This window comes from Balearica regulorum, chromosome 1 (assembly GCF_011004875.1).
Source record: "Balearica regulorum gibbericeps isolate bBalReg1 chromosome 1, bBalReg1.pri, whole genome shotgun sequence".
Taxonomy (NCBI): domain Eukaryota; kingdom Metazoa; phylum Chordata; class Aves; order Gruiformes; family Gruidae; genus Balearica; species Balearica regulorum.
This window is the reverse complement of record NC_046184.1, coordinates 45,041,498-45,059,138: the sequence shown is the minus strand read 5'-3', so window position 1 is coordinate 45,059,138 and position 17,641 is coordinate 45,041,498. Positions and strand designations below refer to the sequence as shown.

Genomic DNA, 17,641 nt, shown 5'->3' with positions numbered 1-17,641 from the left:
TTTTAAAAACATCCATTAAAAAGGCAGAATGAGATGTTTATAACTATACAAAGGAACTTGCCTCTTAAAAATTTTTAGAAGGAAAACCTCCTAAGTTTCAGAGATGTTTTTAGCATTTACTACATAAGGACAGTGTTCCATTTACAAGAAGGGTAACCTAAAATAAGTAGTAGATCCTTCGTTATCAGAGGTAATGAAGGGCTTGCAGAACCAAGATAAAAGCCACTGATGATAACTGCATCTAGTCACGTTAATTAAGGGGGTCTTTCCACTAGATTCCTGTGCTGGAAAGACTCCTTTGTGTGAATGAAACTTTGTGCAACTATGCGGTATCACCTTGAGCATTGCTTTCATGAATTCAGAAATGAAACAGTATGCTCAGAAGATGATAGACCCGAATTACTAAGCGCCTTAAAACAACACATGTAGGGAGCACATGAGAACCATTGCTCACAAGCAAAGAACCTAGTTCCTTGGGGTCTGTCTTGGCTGATTTGCTTGGGCACATCACTGCGGCTGAGTTGCTTCTCTCAGCTGGATGGTTAGGTAAGCACGGGAGGCGTGGTGCAGCACAGCATCTGAAACTGTTGAGCTGTGTTGTGTAGAACTCATTCACTGGTCTCACAGTAATAAATAAACTTTTTTAAATTCAGAAATATACTCAGAAAGTTAACTATATTTAAGGAACTATTGTTAAAAGAAACAGCTTTATGAAAGGATAGCTGTAGTTATATAGTAATATTTATTTTTCATTGGTAATAAAGGTCTGAAACACTGTGGGTTATGAGTCATACTGGGTTAACCGTCAGCTTCAAAGTTAAATCAATTTAAGGAACTTATGCCAAATCAAAACTTATTTTGTGTTTAGGTATATCTCTTTATTTATATGTTCTATTCACTTGCATATCATGAAAGCATATTTAAAGAAAATCTAGAAAAGGGAATATAATGACTTCTAGCTGTAAGCAATTAATTGTAATAAGCTTTTGGATGTCATTAAGACTTACAGAATCCTGTATTATTAAAAATATCTTTGGAGGATTGATAGAGGTTATGGTCTGAGCTTTGATCTTTTGTCTAACACTTTAAACATTGATAAAACTATAGAAAGAGTAGGGAGCTCTCCTGCTTTTATACTTTGTGTTGGATAAATATGAGAAATAATAAGAACTAAACTTTAAATAGATTCTGATTATTCAGCAGTTATGTACTTCTTACACATTTTCTTTTGTGAATGTTTTAGTGTTTAGATACTATACATTTTATTTTACATCTCATTTTGAAAATTATTGTACAGAATTAGATTGAAGCTAAATATAATATTTTTACCTATATTCTTGAAAATTCTGGTTGTATATTTTTCAGTGTAACATGTTAAAATCAGTCTTCAGTTAATTTAAAAATTTTGGAGTGACACAGGTCTCTGTCCCAGTGCAAATGGTAATTATCAGTGTAGAAAAATCAGCCATCTGCAATCATATTAACAGGAGATTTGTTACATTATAAAACAAGTTTTAAAATTGATTGATTGGCCAAAATTAATTTTTCCTTTGTGCTATTCATCTATGTGTTGAACCTTTTTTACTTTTATATAATAAATCATATTTTTATTATAAAACATTCAAGATCTACCAAGAAAACAGTTTAGTAAATGATTTTAAAATAATTTGTTCTAAACCTAGCACGCATTATTTTAAGGTACAAATCTTGTATAAAATTATGTGTTCATGTTATAATATCTCTCTTTAGGATTGGATAAAAGATGTTTTATGTATCATCCAGATACTTGATAATATAATGCTATCACATTATACCACACATTGTCAGCATTATTGGGATTTTTATAAAAAAATAATGGAAATAAAAAAGACTCCATACACCCAAATGTGCTAAAAAACCTTTATGGCATGAGTCATCTATTCTACACTTTCTTTGACAGAAAAATTATATAAGTTAGATTTGTTTCAGACTCTTCAGAAATAAGATGTTAATCCACTTGTGAAAATTCATAGAAGTAATTCAGAGATTAGTAGAATAATGTAGGTTGGATCTCCTAGAGGACACCTGGCCCAACCTCCTGCTCAAACCAGGACCGACTTTCAGGTTGCTTAGGGTCCTCTCTAATCAACTTCTAAATATCTCCAAGGAGAAAACATATTCTGATGTTTCACTATTCTCATTGTAACTTTTTCCCATAATACCTAGCTGGAGTTTCCATTGTTGAGTCTTGCACCTGTTCTCTCTTGTCCTGTCACACTGCGTCTTCAAGAAGCTGGCTTTGTTTTCTCCACATCTTCTGGTTAGCTAGTTGGAGACAGCAATAAGGTCTCCCATGAACCTTCCCTTCTTAAGCTGGACCAGACCCAGCTCTCTCAGCCTCCTCTCATATGTCATGTGCTCCAGACCGTGACTAACTTGGTGGGCCTTCATTGAAGACTGTCAGTGTCTTTCTTGTACCAGGGAGCCCAAAAGCAGATGCAGTCTCAAAAGTCTGGAGGGATATAATCATTTCCCTCAACCTGCTAACTGAATTGTGTGTCTGGCCTTATTCACACCTAGGTCTTTTCTGCAAAAAAAATGCTTTGTTTTCCCCAAGCTTGTCCTGTTGCCTGGAGTTATTCCATTCATAGTAATGGGATGCCACTTGGACTTTGTGTCACTGATCACAAACCTCTGAGCCTTGCAGTCCAGCCAATTTTCTATGCACTTATCCAATTCATGTCTCACCCTTTTCTCTAGGGGTAAATGGAAGATCTTGCAGAAAGCCTTGGTAGAGACAAAGCTAAAAACATTCACTGTTCTCCCCTCATCCATGGAGCCAGGCATCTCATCACACAAGGCCGTGAGATTGGCCAGATGTCATTTGCCTTTGACAAAGTCCTACTGGCTCTTCCCAGTCACCATTTTGTCCTTTATGTGCTTGGAGATGGCTTCCAGGAAGATTTGCTCCATAACCTTCCCAACACTGGCCAGCTTATACTTCTCTAGATCTTCTGAGGATAATTCCTGCCTTTCATGATGGTGGATGCAACATTTGTGGCTTTTCCACTTATCAGGAATCTCCCCTGACTGCCATTACCTTTCAGAGATGAAAAAGGCCCCGCTATGACAAGTTAACCAAGTCTCTCAGCACCCTTGGATACAGCCAATCTACTCCCTTTGACTTCTGTATGTCTTCCCCTCCTGTATTGTGAGTTACGCTTCACTCCCACAGACTTCCACTATGCTCAGGGAGGCCTGACGGCAGAACTTTGCAGTAAATACTGAGGCAAAAAACCATGTTATATGGTTTATAAACCATGTTATACTGATGTCACAGGAAATAAACACTGCCCCATCAGAAAATGCACCCAAAACCGACGGTTAATGCATAGAGTAATGAAAACTGTCAAAAGTGCATTGAAAATGTATCATGACCCTTTGCAAATGAATATGGAAACTTTTCTTTGATTTTTTTCTTCCCAAAAATGTTGACATTGAAACCAATAATTTAGCCTTACACCCCTCAAAAAGCATAACAAGATATTTTCCTAAAAATGTTTGCTTTTTAAACTTCCAAAAATCCCAAGAAAGTCTTTACATTCTTGTAAATACAAATTTTCTTTCATTTTTTCACTTCCTACACTAAAACATCTTGAGGTGTTGTAACAAGCTCTGCCAGAAAACTTGACTGGTCATGCAAGGATTGCTATGTACACAGTACAAGAACTACAAAAACATCCTTATTACTATAACAAAATTCAATGAAAAATACAAAACAGACTGGAAGATGGAAAATAAAACATATCAATTCAGGGCTCATATTTCCAGGGAGGCCTGCTTAAGTATAAGGAGAACCAGGAATGATAACTTAACTTCTTTCAAAAAGCCTATTGGCTCTCTGTATATTACATGAAGTCTGGGATTTGCATTTACCTTTTGTCGAAAAGATAAACCACCATAGAGAGATTGTGATTGCATTATTCAGAGAAAGCATGACTATCATTGACAGTTATTTCAGTGCCTGACAGCTCCTTCAGCATCCCTTCACTCCCTGTAGAATGAAATCTTGTCATGAGCTTCCCATGCTAGACAGCCAGTCCTGTTTGGCTGAACCCAATAGGTACATCCAAGGTGAGTAGAAGGTAGTAAGAGTATGCTGTTATTCTTACCCTATTATCTACATGAGATCCTAGCCGTGTCAAACAACAGTCTTCACAGTCTGTTCTTGCATAGTTGTAGTGTATTTTGTGAGAATTTTCACTTTAGGACATGGGGATAATGAAAGTTAATTTAGTTTAAGAATATTTACTAATTTGTATGTTTCTTAAAGAAATCTCATTGTGTCCCCTTGGGTAAGGGAGTTGTGTCGCAGCAATTGATACTGCACTAACTGTATTATTATTATTTAGAAATTTAATTTGACAGAAGCTATACATATTTTCAAACATCTTTACATACCGAATTATGCTACAGTTTTTAGAAAGCTGAAAACACAGGACATGGGCAGTTCTGTAACCAATTCTAGATTTTCTTCATGTTAATGTTAAATTCAGTGATTGTTTTTTCTAAGGTTAGATTATGTCCCACAAACAATGAGCATTGTTACAAAAATGGAAAGTTTTAAACATTAGAGGTTAGGACTTACTATGACTTGGACCGATGTGAAATTCTGACTTAACATTTCTAATAGCCTTTGTAACTGTAGCCTTGCAACTGTATTCAAGCAAAGGAGGCAGGAGACCTGCATAGATGAGCAAGGAGCTTCTGGAAAAGCTCAAAAGGAAGAAGGAAGTTTACAGAATGTGGAAGAAAGGAGTGGCCAGTTAGGAGGAATATGGGAATGTTGTCAGATTATGTAGGGATGCAACAAGGAAGGCTAAAGCCCACCTGGAATTAAATCTGGCAAGGGATGTCAAGGACAACAAGAAGGGCTTTTTCAAGTACATCAGCAGCAAAGGGAAGACTAGGGAAAATGTGGTCCCGCTGCTGAATGAGGTGGGTGCCCTGGTGATGGAGGATACAGAGAAGGAAGAGTTACTGAATGCCTTGTTTGCTTCAGTCTTTATGGCTAAGGCAAGCCCTCAGTAATCCCAGACCCTGGAAGTAAGAGAGAAAGTCTGGAAAAAGGAAGACATTCCCTTGGTTGAGGAGGATAGGGTTAGAGGTCATTTAGGCAAACTCGACATCCACAAATCCATGGGCCCTGATGGGATGCACCCACGAGTGCTCAGGGAGCTGGCAGATGTCATTGCTATGCCACTCTCTGTCATCTTTGAAAGGTCATGGAGAACAGGAGAAGTGCCTGAGGACTGGAGAAAAGCCAATGTCACTCCGGTCTTCAAAAAGGGCAAGAAGGAGGACCCAGGAAACTACAGGCCAGTCAGCCTCACTTCCATCCCTGGAAAGGTGGTGCAACAGCTCATTCTGGGGGTCATTTCTAAGCATGTGGAGGAAAAGAAGGTTATCAGGAGTGGATTCACCTTGAATTCACCAAGGGGAAATCATACCTGACCAATTTGATAGCCTTCTATGATGGCATGACTGGCTGGGTGGATGAAGGAGGGCAGTGGGTGATGTCTACCATGACTGCAGTAAGGCTTTTGACACTGTCTCCTATAACATCCTCATAGGCAAGCTTAGGAAGTGTGGGTTGGATGAGTGGACAGTGAGGTGGATTGAGAAGTGGCTGAATGGCAGAGCTCAGAAGGTTGTGATAAGTGGCGCAGAGTCGAGTTGAAGGCCTGTAGCTAGTGGTGTGTCCCAGGGATCAGTACTGGGTCCGGTCTTGTTCAACATGTCAGTGACCTGGATGAAGGGACAGAGTGTACCCACAGCAAGTTTGCTGATGATACAAAACTGGGAGGAGTGGCCGACACACCAGAAGGCTGTGGTACCTTCTTTACATTGAAGGTGAAAAAAGAGACTTCTTTACTTTGAGGGTGACAGAGCACACGAGCAGGCTGCCCAGAGAAGTTGTGGAGTCTTCTCTGCAGATATTCAAACCCCATCTGGAGGCAATCCTGTGCAACCTGCTCTACGTGATCCTGCTTTAGCAGGGGGGTTGGACTCCAGAGTTCCCTTCCAACCCCTACCATTCTGTGATTCTGTGAAGATAGTCTGTATGGAAACTTCTCTTCAGTTAGTCACCCCTGACCTTCTTAATGCTTCAGATCTGGATGACTTCTCTTACTGCTGCTAAGTAGCTGATACCTTTCTTTGCTTTATTTCGTGCAATGAAAAGATGCAGAAATAATGTAAAACAGAACTATGACATATTTTGGGATTTATATATGAATATATAATGAATAGTTTATAATACAGCAAATGAAGACAAGGTTTACTAGACATTATTAGAGTTGAATAGAAAATAGAAGCTTAGATTAACTTAATGGTTAGAACAGATACTGAGTATAGAGTAGGTCAGGAAGTACATATCATTATATGCAATTCAGGAAGAATAAAAACTAGAAAAATGGTTATTTTATTTCTACCATTCTACAGATATATTTGACTTTGAATATCTGTCTGAGCATGTTTATTTTCCTGCAGACATTTTTCCTATTTTGCTTTAAACTTTGGGTTCAACATTTAAAATGTTGATTCAGAAAGAAGAAACTGTTTGAAGCAACTTCTTTGCCAAACCTATTTTTTTGTCATTTATTTTTTTAAGAAAAGCATCCAGCTGATCTTTACAGAGGAAAGCAACTACCAGGTGTTATTATCCTAGCTAAGATTCAAAAAACACTGGTTCTCTTAAGATTAATTCACAGCAGAAAAGTATACCTAATATTCTTGCAAATAAAACCAACCTATTCATGTCAACACTATCACTATTTTTTTATTCATTAGCAGGTAGCTAGGAAAGCTTTTGTTCAATAGACTGTTCATTAAAAAGAAGTGATTCAATTCTAGTGTGTGCAAGTGTTTTTTAAAAGCTCTTTGGGAGCTGCAGATCTGGAGAGAAAGAAGAAAGAATTTGACAGCAAGGAAAAAAGTGGGAAGCAGTTGCTAAGAGACGGAGAGAGATGGGTGATATTTTGCACCGACAGCAGTGCTAACATGACATTGACTATGTTACATTTCAAAATAATGTGGTTGCATTTAAAAGCCAGAGGAATACCCAGTCATCAGGGCGCGTGTTGGATACAGCCTGTAACGTGTAGAGAGCTACCCTTTTCTGCCGTGTCTGTGGCACTGTAATGGGAATCTGTCCTTTAAAAATGCGTATTATGGCATGTTCTGATAGATCTGGTGACATCTGATTAGTCTTACTTTATGAAACATTATTTAGTAAAGCTTTATGTCATGTCCGAGAAAATAGAAATACATTGAAAGACTATATGAAATTATAGTATTATGTTATTTCGTAAGTGATAAACACAATCTCACTAAGATAATGCTTACTTCTGTGAACTATATTACTCAGTTACTGTCTTTGACTTCCAGAAAAGAGAAAATGATGTAATATTCTAATCATTAATTTGTATTCATCATATGAAAAAAACCCAAATTATCAGATAAAAATAGTTTGCATTTGTTTCTGTTCCTTTGTCTCTAACAAGATAATTACCAGGAACAGCAGCCTTTCCTGCATCTCTCAGAAATGAGGATGGTTCTGTACATTTTGTTTGATGTAACAGAAATTTGAAAAGGGATTCCAATACAAAATTCTTTGCAGTATATTTGTTTATTGCTTTTCAGAGGCTTCGGCTGTTGCCCCATATTTAGAGCCAAAGGTTATTCAATATGAACTTACAAAGTTCATGAAAACATTTACATACGTTACTATGGCATTTGTAGCCTGTATTCTTTCCTGGAATGTGAATGACCAAACCTAAAACTTTATTCAGCTTTTGTGTTCTTCTTCAAGTTTATTTTGAAATGAATTGAAGACTGAGAAAGAAATTTAAAGTGGGAAATAAAGTTACAGTTTCTGGGCTGTAAATGAGAGCAGATTTGTCCAGATCAGAGTGCAGATGTAGCACTTTTCCTTTTTTCCACTGGTAGAATCAAAGATTTCCCTCAATTTTAACAGCCGCTATGTATGTGGTTGAATATGAAGAATTAGTTGCAACTTTTCCTATGTCACCATGGCAAATGTGAATCTGAATTAGTTGTTCACTGGTCAGATGAAAGGAAAAAAGGTCTTCCATGCCAAGGCTGAGTTGCTTTCAGTTCCTTGTGCAACTCTTAAATTCAGAGAACAAAGAAGGGCCATCAGACTGCAATTTTGGTTAGGTCATTATAAAAACGACAGTGCATTAACTGTGTACATACAAGGGAGGCAAGGCAAGGCAAGGCAACACAAAGCAAAGGAAACAATTTCCAACTGCTAATCTGTGTCACACTGATACTGTTCCATGTTGTTACTGACAATGGGACAAGAATGAAAAGAATTGGATTTTAATATAATAGCTTGATATTCAGAGTAAAGACATTCATTCTCTACCTATTTTTTCTGAAGTGCCACGTAAAAAATGTGTCTCCTAAATTTTCTTCAAAACAAATGCCTATTATTTCCAGGTAGTGTTGTTTTCAGGCTTTAAAATATCCACAGGATTCAATTCTACAGTACCACAGTGTATAAAGGTCATGAATGATTTTTCAGATTCCAATTCCTTGTGTAGCTGTGACCTCCTCAGTAATGTGGCCTAGTTGGTTTGCAAATTCTAACACCATTCAAAGTTAATGCCAGTGTTAGACATCTTATATTTTTAAAACATGTATTCTCATTTATAAAAAATTTAGGCTTGAATACGAGGAGGTTTCAGAAAACTTAAAGTAAAATTGCCAACTTGTGGCATTTAATTTCAACTATTGACAACTACCGTCTTGTGAATTTTCTCTCAATCATCTTGTCCCTCAGCAGTGCTTACAGCCAAGAGGACTGAGGCCAGGAAGATGACTGTCATTTTTCTATATATTTTTTACATCTAGGTTGAGCTTTCCGTTAAGAAATTGTTGTCTTTGTAGAAATTGAAATCAGGCCTCTCAAGGCAGGACTACACCCCTAATAATAGTGGAGAACTAGTGAAAGGCAGAAATGGTAGTGGGAAGAGAAGCAAGATACAGAAAGAGAGTTTTGGGATCCACAGAGGAATCAGAGCCTCTGGGAAGGCAGAGAGTATGGTAGGAGTAGGGAGAGAAGAGAGATGCCAGTACCAGATAGTGGACTCATACTGCCTTGTTCTTCTTCTCCATCTGGATAGGGAAACAGCTCATTGAGCAGCCCTTGGAAATTGGTAGAACTGGTGAAATAATGCTGGTTTTTAAGCAGAATATGATTTAAAAATAGGAAAAAGGAAAGGTGAATGAAGAAATACTTTTTCAGCTATTTAAACAATTACAGTTTTTCAACTATAGCCAGAATAATTGATGTTATACGTTTGATGTGAAATATTTTTATGAAAATTACAATTAGATAGAAATTATGAATAAATAAAAATTAGAAAATATAATATTTCAAATTAATTTCACATATTTTACATGTGTTAGAATTGAATACTAAAAAATTTATGTAACATGACTGTGATGATAGCTTATGTACTACCATAAACCTGAAGCTTTAGGAGTATGTTTGCCAGAAATTATGTAGCTCATTTTGGAAAGCAAGCTTAATGATTAAAGGGTTTTACATACATCTTTGATGAAAAATAGTAAAAAAAATGTAATAAATAGGAAAAACATTTTGGGTTCTGTTGCATATTCTCCCTGTATGCTGTTGTTCTGGTATAAGAAAACAGTTGAAACATTTGTGAAAGCCTGTAGTATTTTCGCTTTTATCACTGCCCCTCAGAGGTGGCTCAGTCACTGCCACTTCAAGATGGCTTCAACTTCACTCGCATCAGGTGAGGAACAGGCAGAGTCAGCTACTGCAGCTCAGCTATTGATTAGTCATACCCAATTTAAGATACAATATGCATCTTTGGGAATGTTAACAGTTGATTTTTTTTTTTCAGTCTTACAGTCCTGAAGGAATAGAGGGAAATTAATAAATCAAAAATTGGACTATAAAATTGAGGATTCTTTCTAGTTTGGGGGATTTCTTATACCTTAACACTCTTCAGCTCACTTTTCTTTTGCTCCTTTGAGCACCTCTCACTCATGATTTATGTTCTGTTAAGGCTAGCAACATTGTTTAGTGTATAGTAAAACTATGGTCACCTGAGAGTATTCAAATAATTTATACGAATACATAAAATGCATTTTAAAATTTTGTTTCTTTTAATAGAGCTGAAGTATATAAAGAGGACCAAAACCTCAAAGTACTGCACAAGCAACTAGATTTGCATTTGTTAGAAAGGCTGAATAGTTTTATTTTTTAGTGTTCATTTCCTGAATATGTATTTGATCTTTAGATTTAGTTAGTTTTAAAGTTTACTTGGGACGAAATTAGTGTATATGCTGCTATAGTTTTGCAAATAAGTAATTTTCATCTATTAAACTCTAAGCCAATCTTGGGATATACTGAATCTATTTGCAAAATTTCACTTCTATCAGTAGTAATGGAAAACAAAGTATGTAAGAAAAGGTAATATTTATTAGATGAAGAGATATCACTGGGAAAAGTATGAAAGCATTAGGGCATACACATCCTGTTCAGGGGTGTCTTGTATTTGTCAAGGATCTAAAAACAATTTTACATACGTGAAAATGTACAATGTTTCATTGTACATTAAAGATTGATTTTTGTTTTGCTTTGTTTTCCAGCTGCATCTGTTGGTCCAATAGAATAGGCTAACTTTCCCTACAAACATTGCTAACAGCCTTAAATATCCATGGATCATCAGCTGGAACAGCATTACCGCAGTGTAGCTGGAATGGGGATAGAAATACATCCTGAATGTTGGCTGATTAGCCAGGTTACAAAGTCATTTACTGTGAGGTGCCTAATGCAGTTGTGTAGATTAGGAGAGGAGTTGCCATAGGCTCCCTTCATAGTCAGAAGAGAGAGGATCACCTACACACAGCACTGCAGATCACTTGAAGTCTCATTTGCCTTCAGTCATATTGGGAGGCTGGCACCTGCATTGCTACCTTACGTTGTCTACTGCTACGTGATGCTGAGCCAGGGCACTCAAGCAACAGTAAATATGTCTTCAGAGATATTAAATTACTATTTTTACTATTAATAATTAATATTGAATGATAAATTTAATGGTAATACTAATTTAGTAGGTCATAATCATCCTTAGAACAGACTAGGTCATCTATGAAACTGGTACAAACACAGCAGTCTTTTCTGCTTATGAGAGAATATCTTGTTTATGACTTTTTGCAAAACCCAAGCAAACTGCATGGTGATATCAGAAATCTTTAGGATGTGTGCCTGAGGCAATGCTGCAAGTTATTTTTTCAATGAATTTGTTGCATTCAATTAGTATGAACAGATTAGTTGTCTTCCATGGAGTGAACTTAAAACATTTGCAGATGTTTTTTTCTTACCCTTTGTAAAGGATACTTGTGAAAAACATTTTCTTTTTATGCCTAATGTGGTGTTAGAATATTTGCATTTGCTATGTATTCCATGAAATTATAGGCAAACTGTGGAAAAGCAGTATGGCATTTGAAGTTTGACACCTATTTTTGTGGGTTAACTCTTCCTATAGTTAGGTTTAAATGTTTACTACACAGTATGTCTCAAGAAAGGATGCAACACACATGCCTGCAAACAAACTGGCAAGTGCATATGGCAGATTATATAATCTTTAAAGACTGATAGAAATTACGTTACTGCACATATTTTGATTTTTCTTCTAGGTAAGGGAACGACTGAGGGTTTCTTTAGAAAGAGTCTCTGCACTGGAAGAAGAACTAGCTGCTGCTAACCAGGAGGTAACATAAAACACTTTCTCCCCTTTTGAGGTTCAATTTCTTTAATACTCTGTCCCATGTGTTCCCCGTCACTTTTCTTAAAACTGTCAGGAAAAAAAAAAAATACATTCTGAGTAAGCTGCTCAGTGAGGCTTGTTTAAGGTGGTTGTAAGATTACTACAACCTTCTGTTTAGTGATTTATTCCTTTCTTCTATTCCCTTGTGAGCAAGCCAAAATCCAAGAGCTAGTGACAGATTCCCAAATTTCTTATTGGACATGAAAAATGAGTGTAAACAATTTAAAAACCTGAATTTCCATTTTACTATAAGATTCAGTAAAACACGTACACACACATATATAAATGTTTTATATATAAATATATAAACACACACATTATATAAATGCTAAAATTGATGGATGAAATATTATGGGTGACATTGAAATTTAGATTTATCTCTTGCCTTTTAATTGCAATGTTTCATGGCGAACTTTGGTGCCATAGAACGATTGTGAACTTGGACAAGAGATTTTTTTTTCCTGCATGGTAGTTTGCAGGCTGTTCTCTTTTGTTTGAAAGTGTGAACGGCAACACATAATTGTGTTGCACACACAACTGTACACACATGTAGAAAGAAATTTTGCAACCCAGAGAGACTATTCTGAGGCCAGAAAATATAAATAATGGAGTCTGTTGATGGCTGACATCCCTGTCACGTTCTCAATCTCCACTTGACGTATGCTTCTCATACTTTTAAAAATAAGTCAGACAAGCAATAGAATTGGATTAAGGCTATTTTGGGTTATGTCCATTTACTGGTGTCATTTTACTCAGCCTTAAGGCAGAAACTGAAGACAGCCACAGACAAACTTAAAGTACTACCAAATAATTCTGGAAAAATGGAATACTTGCAATTCAGAATAAAATGTGATCATGTATAATAGAGATTCCTAAAGTAATCTTTTTCCAATATTAAGCTAGAAAAAGTTACTTTCTTAAAGTAACTTCTTAAAAATAGGATCTGCAATTAAGATATTAGTACTTCCTAAACCATGAACTAGAGATTTTGAATCATCCCTTTCTTCTCTGAAGTAACTACACATTATCTGTGCAAAAATAAAATCTCTCTTTAATTCTTCCCTTTCATACTGTCCAGAATACTTGTGTTCAAATGATTTAGTTACACCATGTTGCATAATCTGTTATTTGCAATAGTGTTTATTAAATAAAAAGCAGTCCTTTTGGTCAGTCAAGCCAACTGAGATGCATCCCACTCCCCTAATCCCTCCCAATCATGATCCAATTCAATCCAAGTTCACTTCACTGGGCATGGGACCAGGTCTTTAGAACATCGCCTTGTTAATTGGAGTTTTAAAAAAATTAGTGAAACTCATATTGACAATAAGGAATAAAAACATACACAACAAAATTAAATTGAAATAGGACTTTCATAGCTTTTCTTGACCCAAATCCTTAGAAATATCATGCAAACTTTGTGTCTATGTGATACTAAAAACATTTAGAAGGACATTTAATCAACGAAGCACAACGTGACCATTAACATAATTGGAATACTGTCATTCTAGTTTCCTATGAGGAACTGTTAAAGCTGAAAAATGGAAATTCAATATAATAATAATGAAAAAAGAGCTAGATGGGAAGAGATGTGGAAGAGAATGAGTGGATTATTTTCAGTTAATGCATTTAAACAAGAGTTCAGATAATGTTCACACAATGAGTTACTTAAACGAGATGAAATTAATTAGACAACTGCAATATATAAGCCTTTTTTATACTAGATTCCACAGTGAATGCACAGGCAATAAAGGGCTTTAAAAATTTATTGTACTGTGTATGAAAATAAATGGACCAAGTTTCCAAGGGAATTGAATATATGTTTTTCAGTAATTTCTGTATTCCTGTCACTCAGTGTCTGGTCTCCCAAGAGAATTCATATTTTCTTTCATATCCATTTTCTCATACTGATTGTAAGAGTGTACTACATATTCAGGGCTATATCTAAACATAACATGATGACAGAAAATTGGTCTCCTGATTAAACTAGTATATGATTAGGTATATAACAAGTATCAGATTCAGGGATAAAAAAATAGTAGAAATGTATCTGTTAAGGTAACACCTTTCTCTGAAAGCTTATGGCTGTGGCTTTGATGCAGAGCAACAATGAGAAACTGCAGACACCCATGAGTATTTATTGAAAGTTTCCTTGTATAAAAGAGAAAAATTGAGAGAGACTATAGCTTTCCATCATTAGATGGTAAATAAGCTCTCGTTTAACAGTCTTTGTAGCATATTACGTACATACCGAAGGGAGTGAAAAAATCTGTAATTCTGGCAAAGCTGATTTCAGCTCTAGTTGCCAACACCATCTCACAAAGCACTTTGTATTTGATAGGGAATAGTAACACACATTGACTTTAAACTGCAGGGACAATTGAGATGGACAGTTGGACCCACTGGGAGAACTTAGCTTGTGTAGCTAATATTTCTATGTAGTCATACAAGGGAAATAGAGAAGGGCTTTGGTCTGAAGTTCCAGTGGTGACTGTTGATATGGCATAAGTCACTGTCCTTGGTTCAGTTGAACTTTTCAGAAACAAGAATGTCCACCAAATGGTTCATTGCTGTTTTGATTCCTTGAAGGCAATAGTTTCTATAAAAAAGTGAATATGTAGTTTATCATCTCCTTTACACATAAATGCTGCACAGAAATCATTTTGATTTTATGTAATATTTTAAATATGCCAGTGATTTGTAATATTTTTAACAAGTTGATTCTCTCTGTAAATTACAATATAAAATATACATCAAGGGAATTGTTATGTTTACTACAAGTTTAACAAGAATGGTACAGGGGTAGAATTAAATCAGATGTGAAGTCTTGGTTTTAAGTTGTGTCAAGCTGAAGGATATTTGCAGGGTACATCAGCTCCTATTAAAACATGTTTACAAACAATAAATATTATACTGTATTTTACAGAGCACAGGATTCAGCTCAGAATTGGAACTCTTGAATTTGGGTGTCTACATGTGAGCCAGATGTCTGAAATTCAACTGTAGTCTGTGGAGCTCCAGTAAATCCAGTCTGCCAGCTAACCTGGTGGTCAATCTGCCAGGGCTGCCAGATACAACTCAAAATTGACAGGAGAGCTATTTCTGTCTGGAGCTAGAGGTGGGGAAGGAATACCCCTTGTCACTATGATGACACCAAATCCCTGCGTTAGGCAGCTGGCTCTCACAACAAGCCCGTATGTAGACACCTAATGCATAGACAGCTAAACTTAGGTGTCTTATTCCTTACAAACAGCAGAAGCTCTCTGAATCAGGCAGTGGGCTTCTAGATATGGGGGAGATGATACAAAATGGGCCTATATTATACTTAAAGAGTAGATGATTGAAAATTCTTGGCATATAGATTTCACTGGGAGAAAAAGTTATTTGACTGTATATTTTATTTTGCTGTAATAGATTATTGGCGGTAGCAGGGACCTTTAAACATAGCAGCAATCTGGATTGCGGTTAGAGAGTTTTCATGCAAACTGGGGCAAGATAACTGGCTACAGTAATTACATTCCATAGTCATAATATTTGCTTTTTAACACCCGTTATCACACAATGTACCCAAAATTATCACACTTTTTTCTTTTATGCTTACACTGGAAGCCATTATTTGCTCACAACCAGTAGATGTTGTCCTATTCATTGTCTGTTGTAGCTGAGTAGTAGATATTGTTAACAATTTTCTGAAAAATTTACCTCCCATATTTAGTTAAAATTACTGTAAAACATTGGTACATTTGCTTACCCCTCAGGTGCTTTTAAATTGATGCTGGCTTTCATCTGTTTCCACATAACCCATGGTCTCTACAAATTGTTTTGTTGCTGAAGGTTGTAATTTCCAGTTAGCGGTTAGACAAGCTGCAAGTGATACATCCAATACCAAAGCTCAGTGGTACAGTAGTGTCTGTATATGAACATTTCGAAGGCAATGTGATGTTTTTCAGTGAGGATATGAACATTTTCAAATTTCAGCAAGGTTCTGCTAACCAGCTTCCTTTTTACACACTAATTGGAGAAGAATGAGATTCATTTGCAAGGGAAGTGGGATGCGAATTTTCCTTCCTGGCTTTGTCATTTATGATCTTCATGGAACTTACGTTTAATATTAAAATTACTGACAAGATAACCACTTTTGTTCCACAGCTTTTGAGATGCTCTTACTAGTGTTATGAGTGTGAGCCTTTGTTAAAATCATGCTAAACTGCGGCATGTGCAAACACCACACTAAGATATTTCATTAGCACCATATATCACCGGGAACTCAAGTGCTAGTGGCTGCCACAGGGCAGGGCTACGTAGATTATAGACAGATGGGACCATGGCCCATAGTGATGTTTTTAAATCCAGTTCTGCTGCAATGCGCAGCATTAAATGACGACTGTTGTGATTTCCATTAACAGATTTCTCTGTTTCCCAGATGTCTTAACAAATAGTTTCCCAAAAGATGACCTTTAGAACTTTTTCCCATGGATTGTATGTAAAATTAAGCTTTATATGTAGTTAATACTATACTGGGAAAAAGTAATTTTTTAAATGGCTGCGCTTACTATGCACATGAATTTTCTCTTGCCCTTCTTAAACATTTATCCAGCCCTGTGTTAATCAGATTCATATATATGTGGCTTTCCAAAACTCTTTCTTCTTTCTGGTTAATATGTTGGCTTTTCCATCTTTCCTTATTAGTAGAAAATGTGGCATGGAAAATACAGCTTTAATTACATTTATTATCTCAAAGATAGGAACACAGAAAATACTGGGACTGTGTAGAATATGAAATTAGAGAAATTACTGATTTGAGTTTATATATCACTGTGCTACCATACGCTTTTCTTCAGCACTTATTGAAAATGCCAGTGCTGTTTGCAAACGCCAAACAGCATTACATTGCTTCTGTCAATTGAAACATAGATTATATTTAAAACACTCAGGCTTCCTTTAAAAAAATCATTGTTACAATTTCCACTTGCTTCTGCAGAATTTTCCCAACCTTTGAGGATAAATTTCACTCCTGGAACTATCAGAGAGATTGCAGGTGATTCGGATTGCAGATCTCTGCTTCATATAACTGCATGCATTCTATTTGGGCAGTGGGTTTCTTCCTGACGGTGGGTTAGTTTATTCATTAGGGTGCCCTAATGCTATTTTTTATAGCATCCATGAAAGCATTCATAAATGATTTACATCACTGAAGAGAAAGGATGATTTGTGATTTTTGATTCTTTATATTCTATACCAGAAACACCAGAAAATGTAGGCTCTTACTCACAAAAGAACTTTCAAATACCATGTTAATTGCCTGACTTTTGCTATGCAGGGCAAGTCAAGACACCAGCAAAAAATGCAGATACTTTTAACTGTTGAGGACAGTTTTGACTCTCACCATGAGGGATACTGCAGACATGATTATAGTATCATTACTGCTAATTAAATGTTCTGTAATATTTAATATATATGTATTTTAAAGTAAAACGTCAGCTAACTATGGTGTGTTCTTTTTACCCATGGTTGCACGTGAAAATATAGTTTTATCCCCAGCTGTTTCAGGTCCTATTATCTTAAGGCACTTTTTGCTATAGAAGTTCCTTGGTGGCCTTAACCTTTGTCTGTAACACAATGCAAAGTGGGTTTTGGAGTAGAAATGTTGTTAAAGGAATAGTTTGCGGAGAAAAATAGCATGTGTATTTCTTGAATGTATAATATACACAGAATTTCATCAAACTAAAATTCAGAAATTATGGATATCAAATCTCTGGATGAAATTGGGT

The 17,641-nt window shown here is 36.2% G+C and overlaps 1 protein-coding gene across 7 annotated transcripts in view; it reads left to right on the top strand.

Annotated features, from left to right (window-relative positions):
• PPFIA2 (PPFI scaffold protein A2) overlaps window positions 1-17,641 on the top strand; it is a 355,092-nt gene that overhangs the window by 233,230 nt on the left and 104,221 nt on the right. For all 7 annotated transcript variants that reach the window (XM_075747755.1, XM_075747763.1, XM_075747806.1 and 4 more), the window contains one exon: window positions 11,743-11,817. In XM_075747755.1, the coding sequence (XP_075603870.1) occupies window positions 11,743-11,817 (75 nt within the window). The remainder of the gene's footprint in view (window positions 1-11,742; window positions 11,818-17,641) is intronic.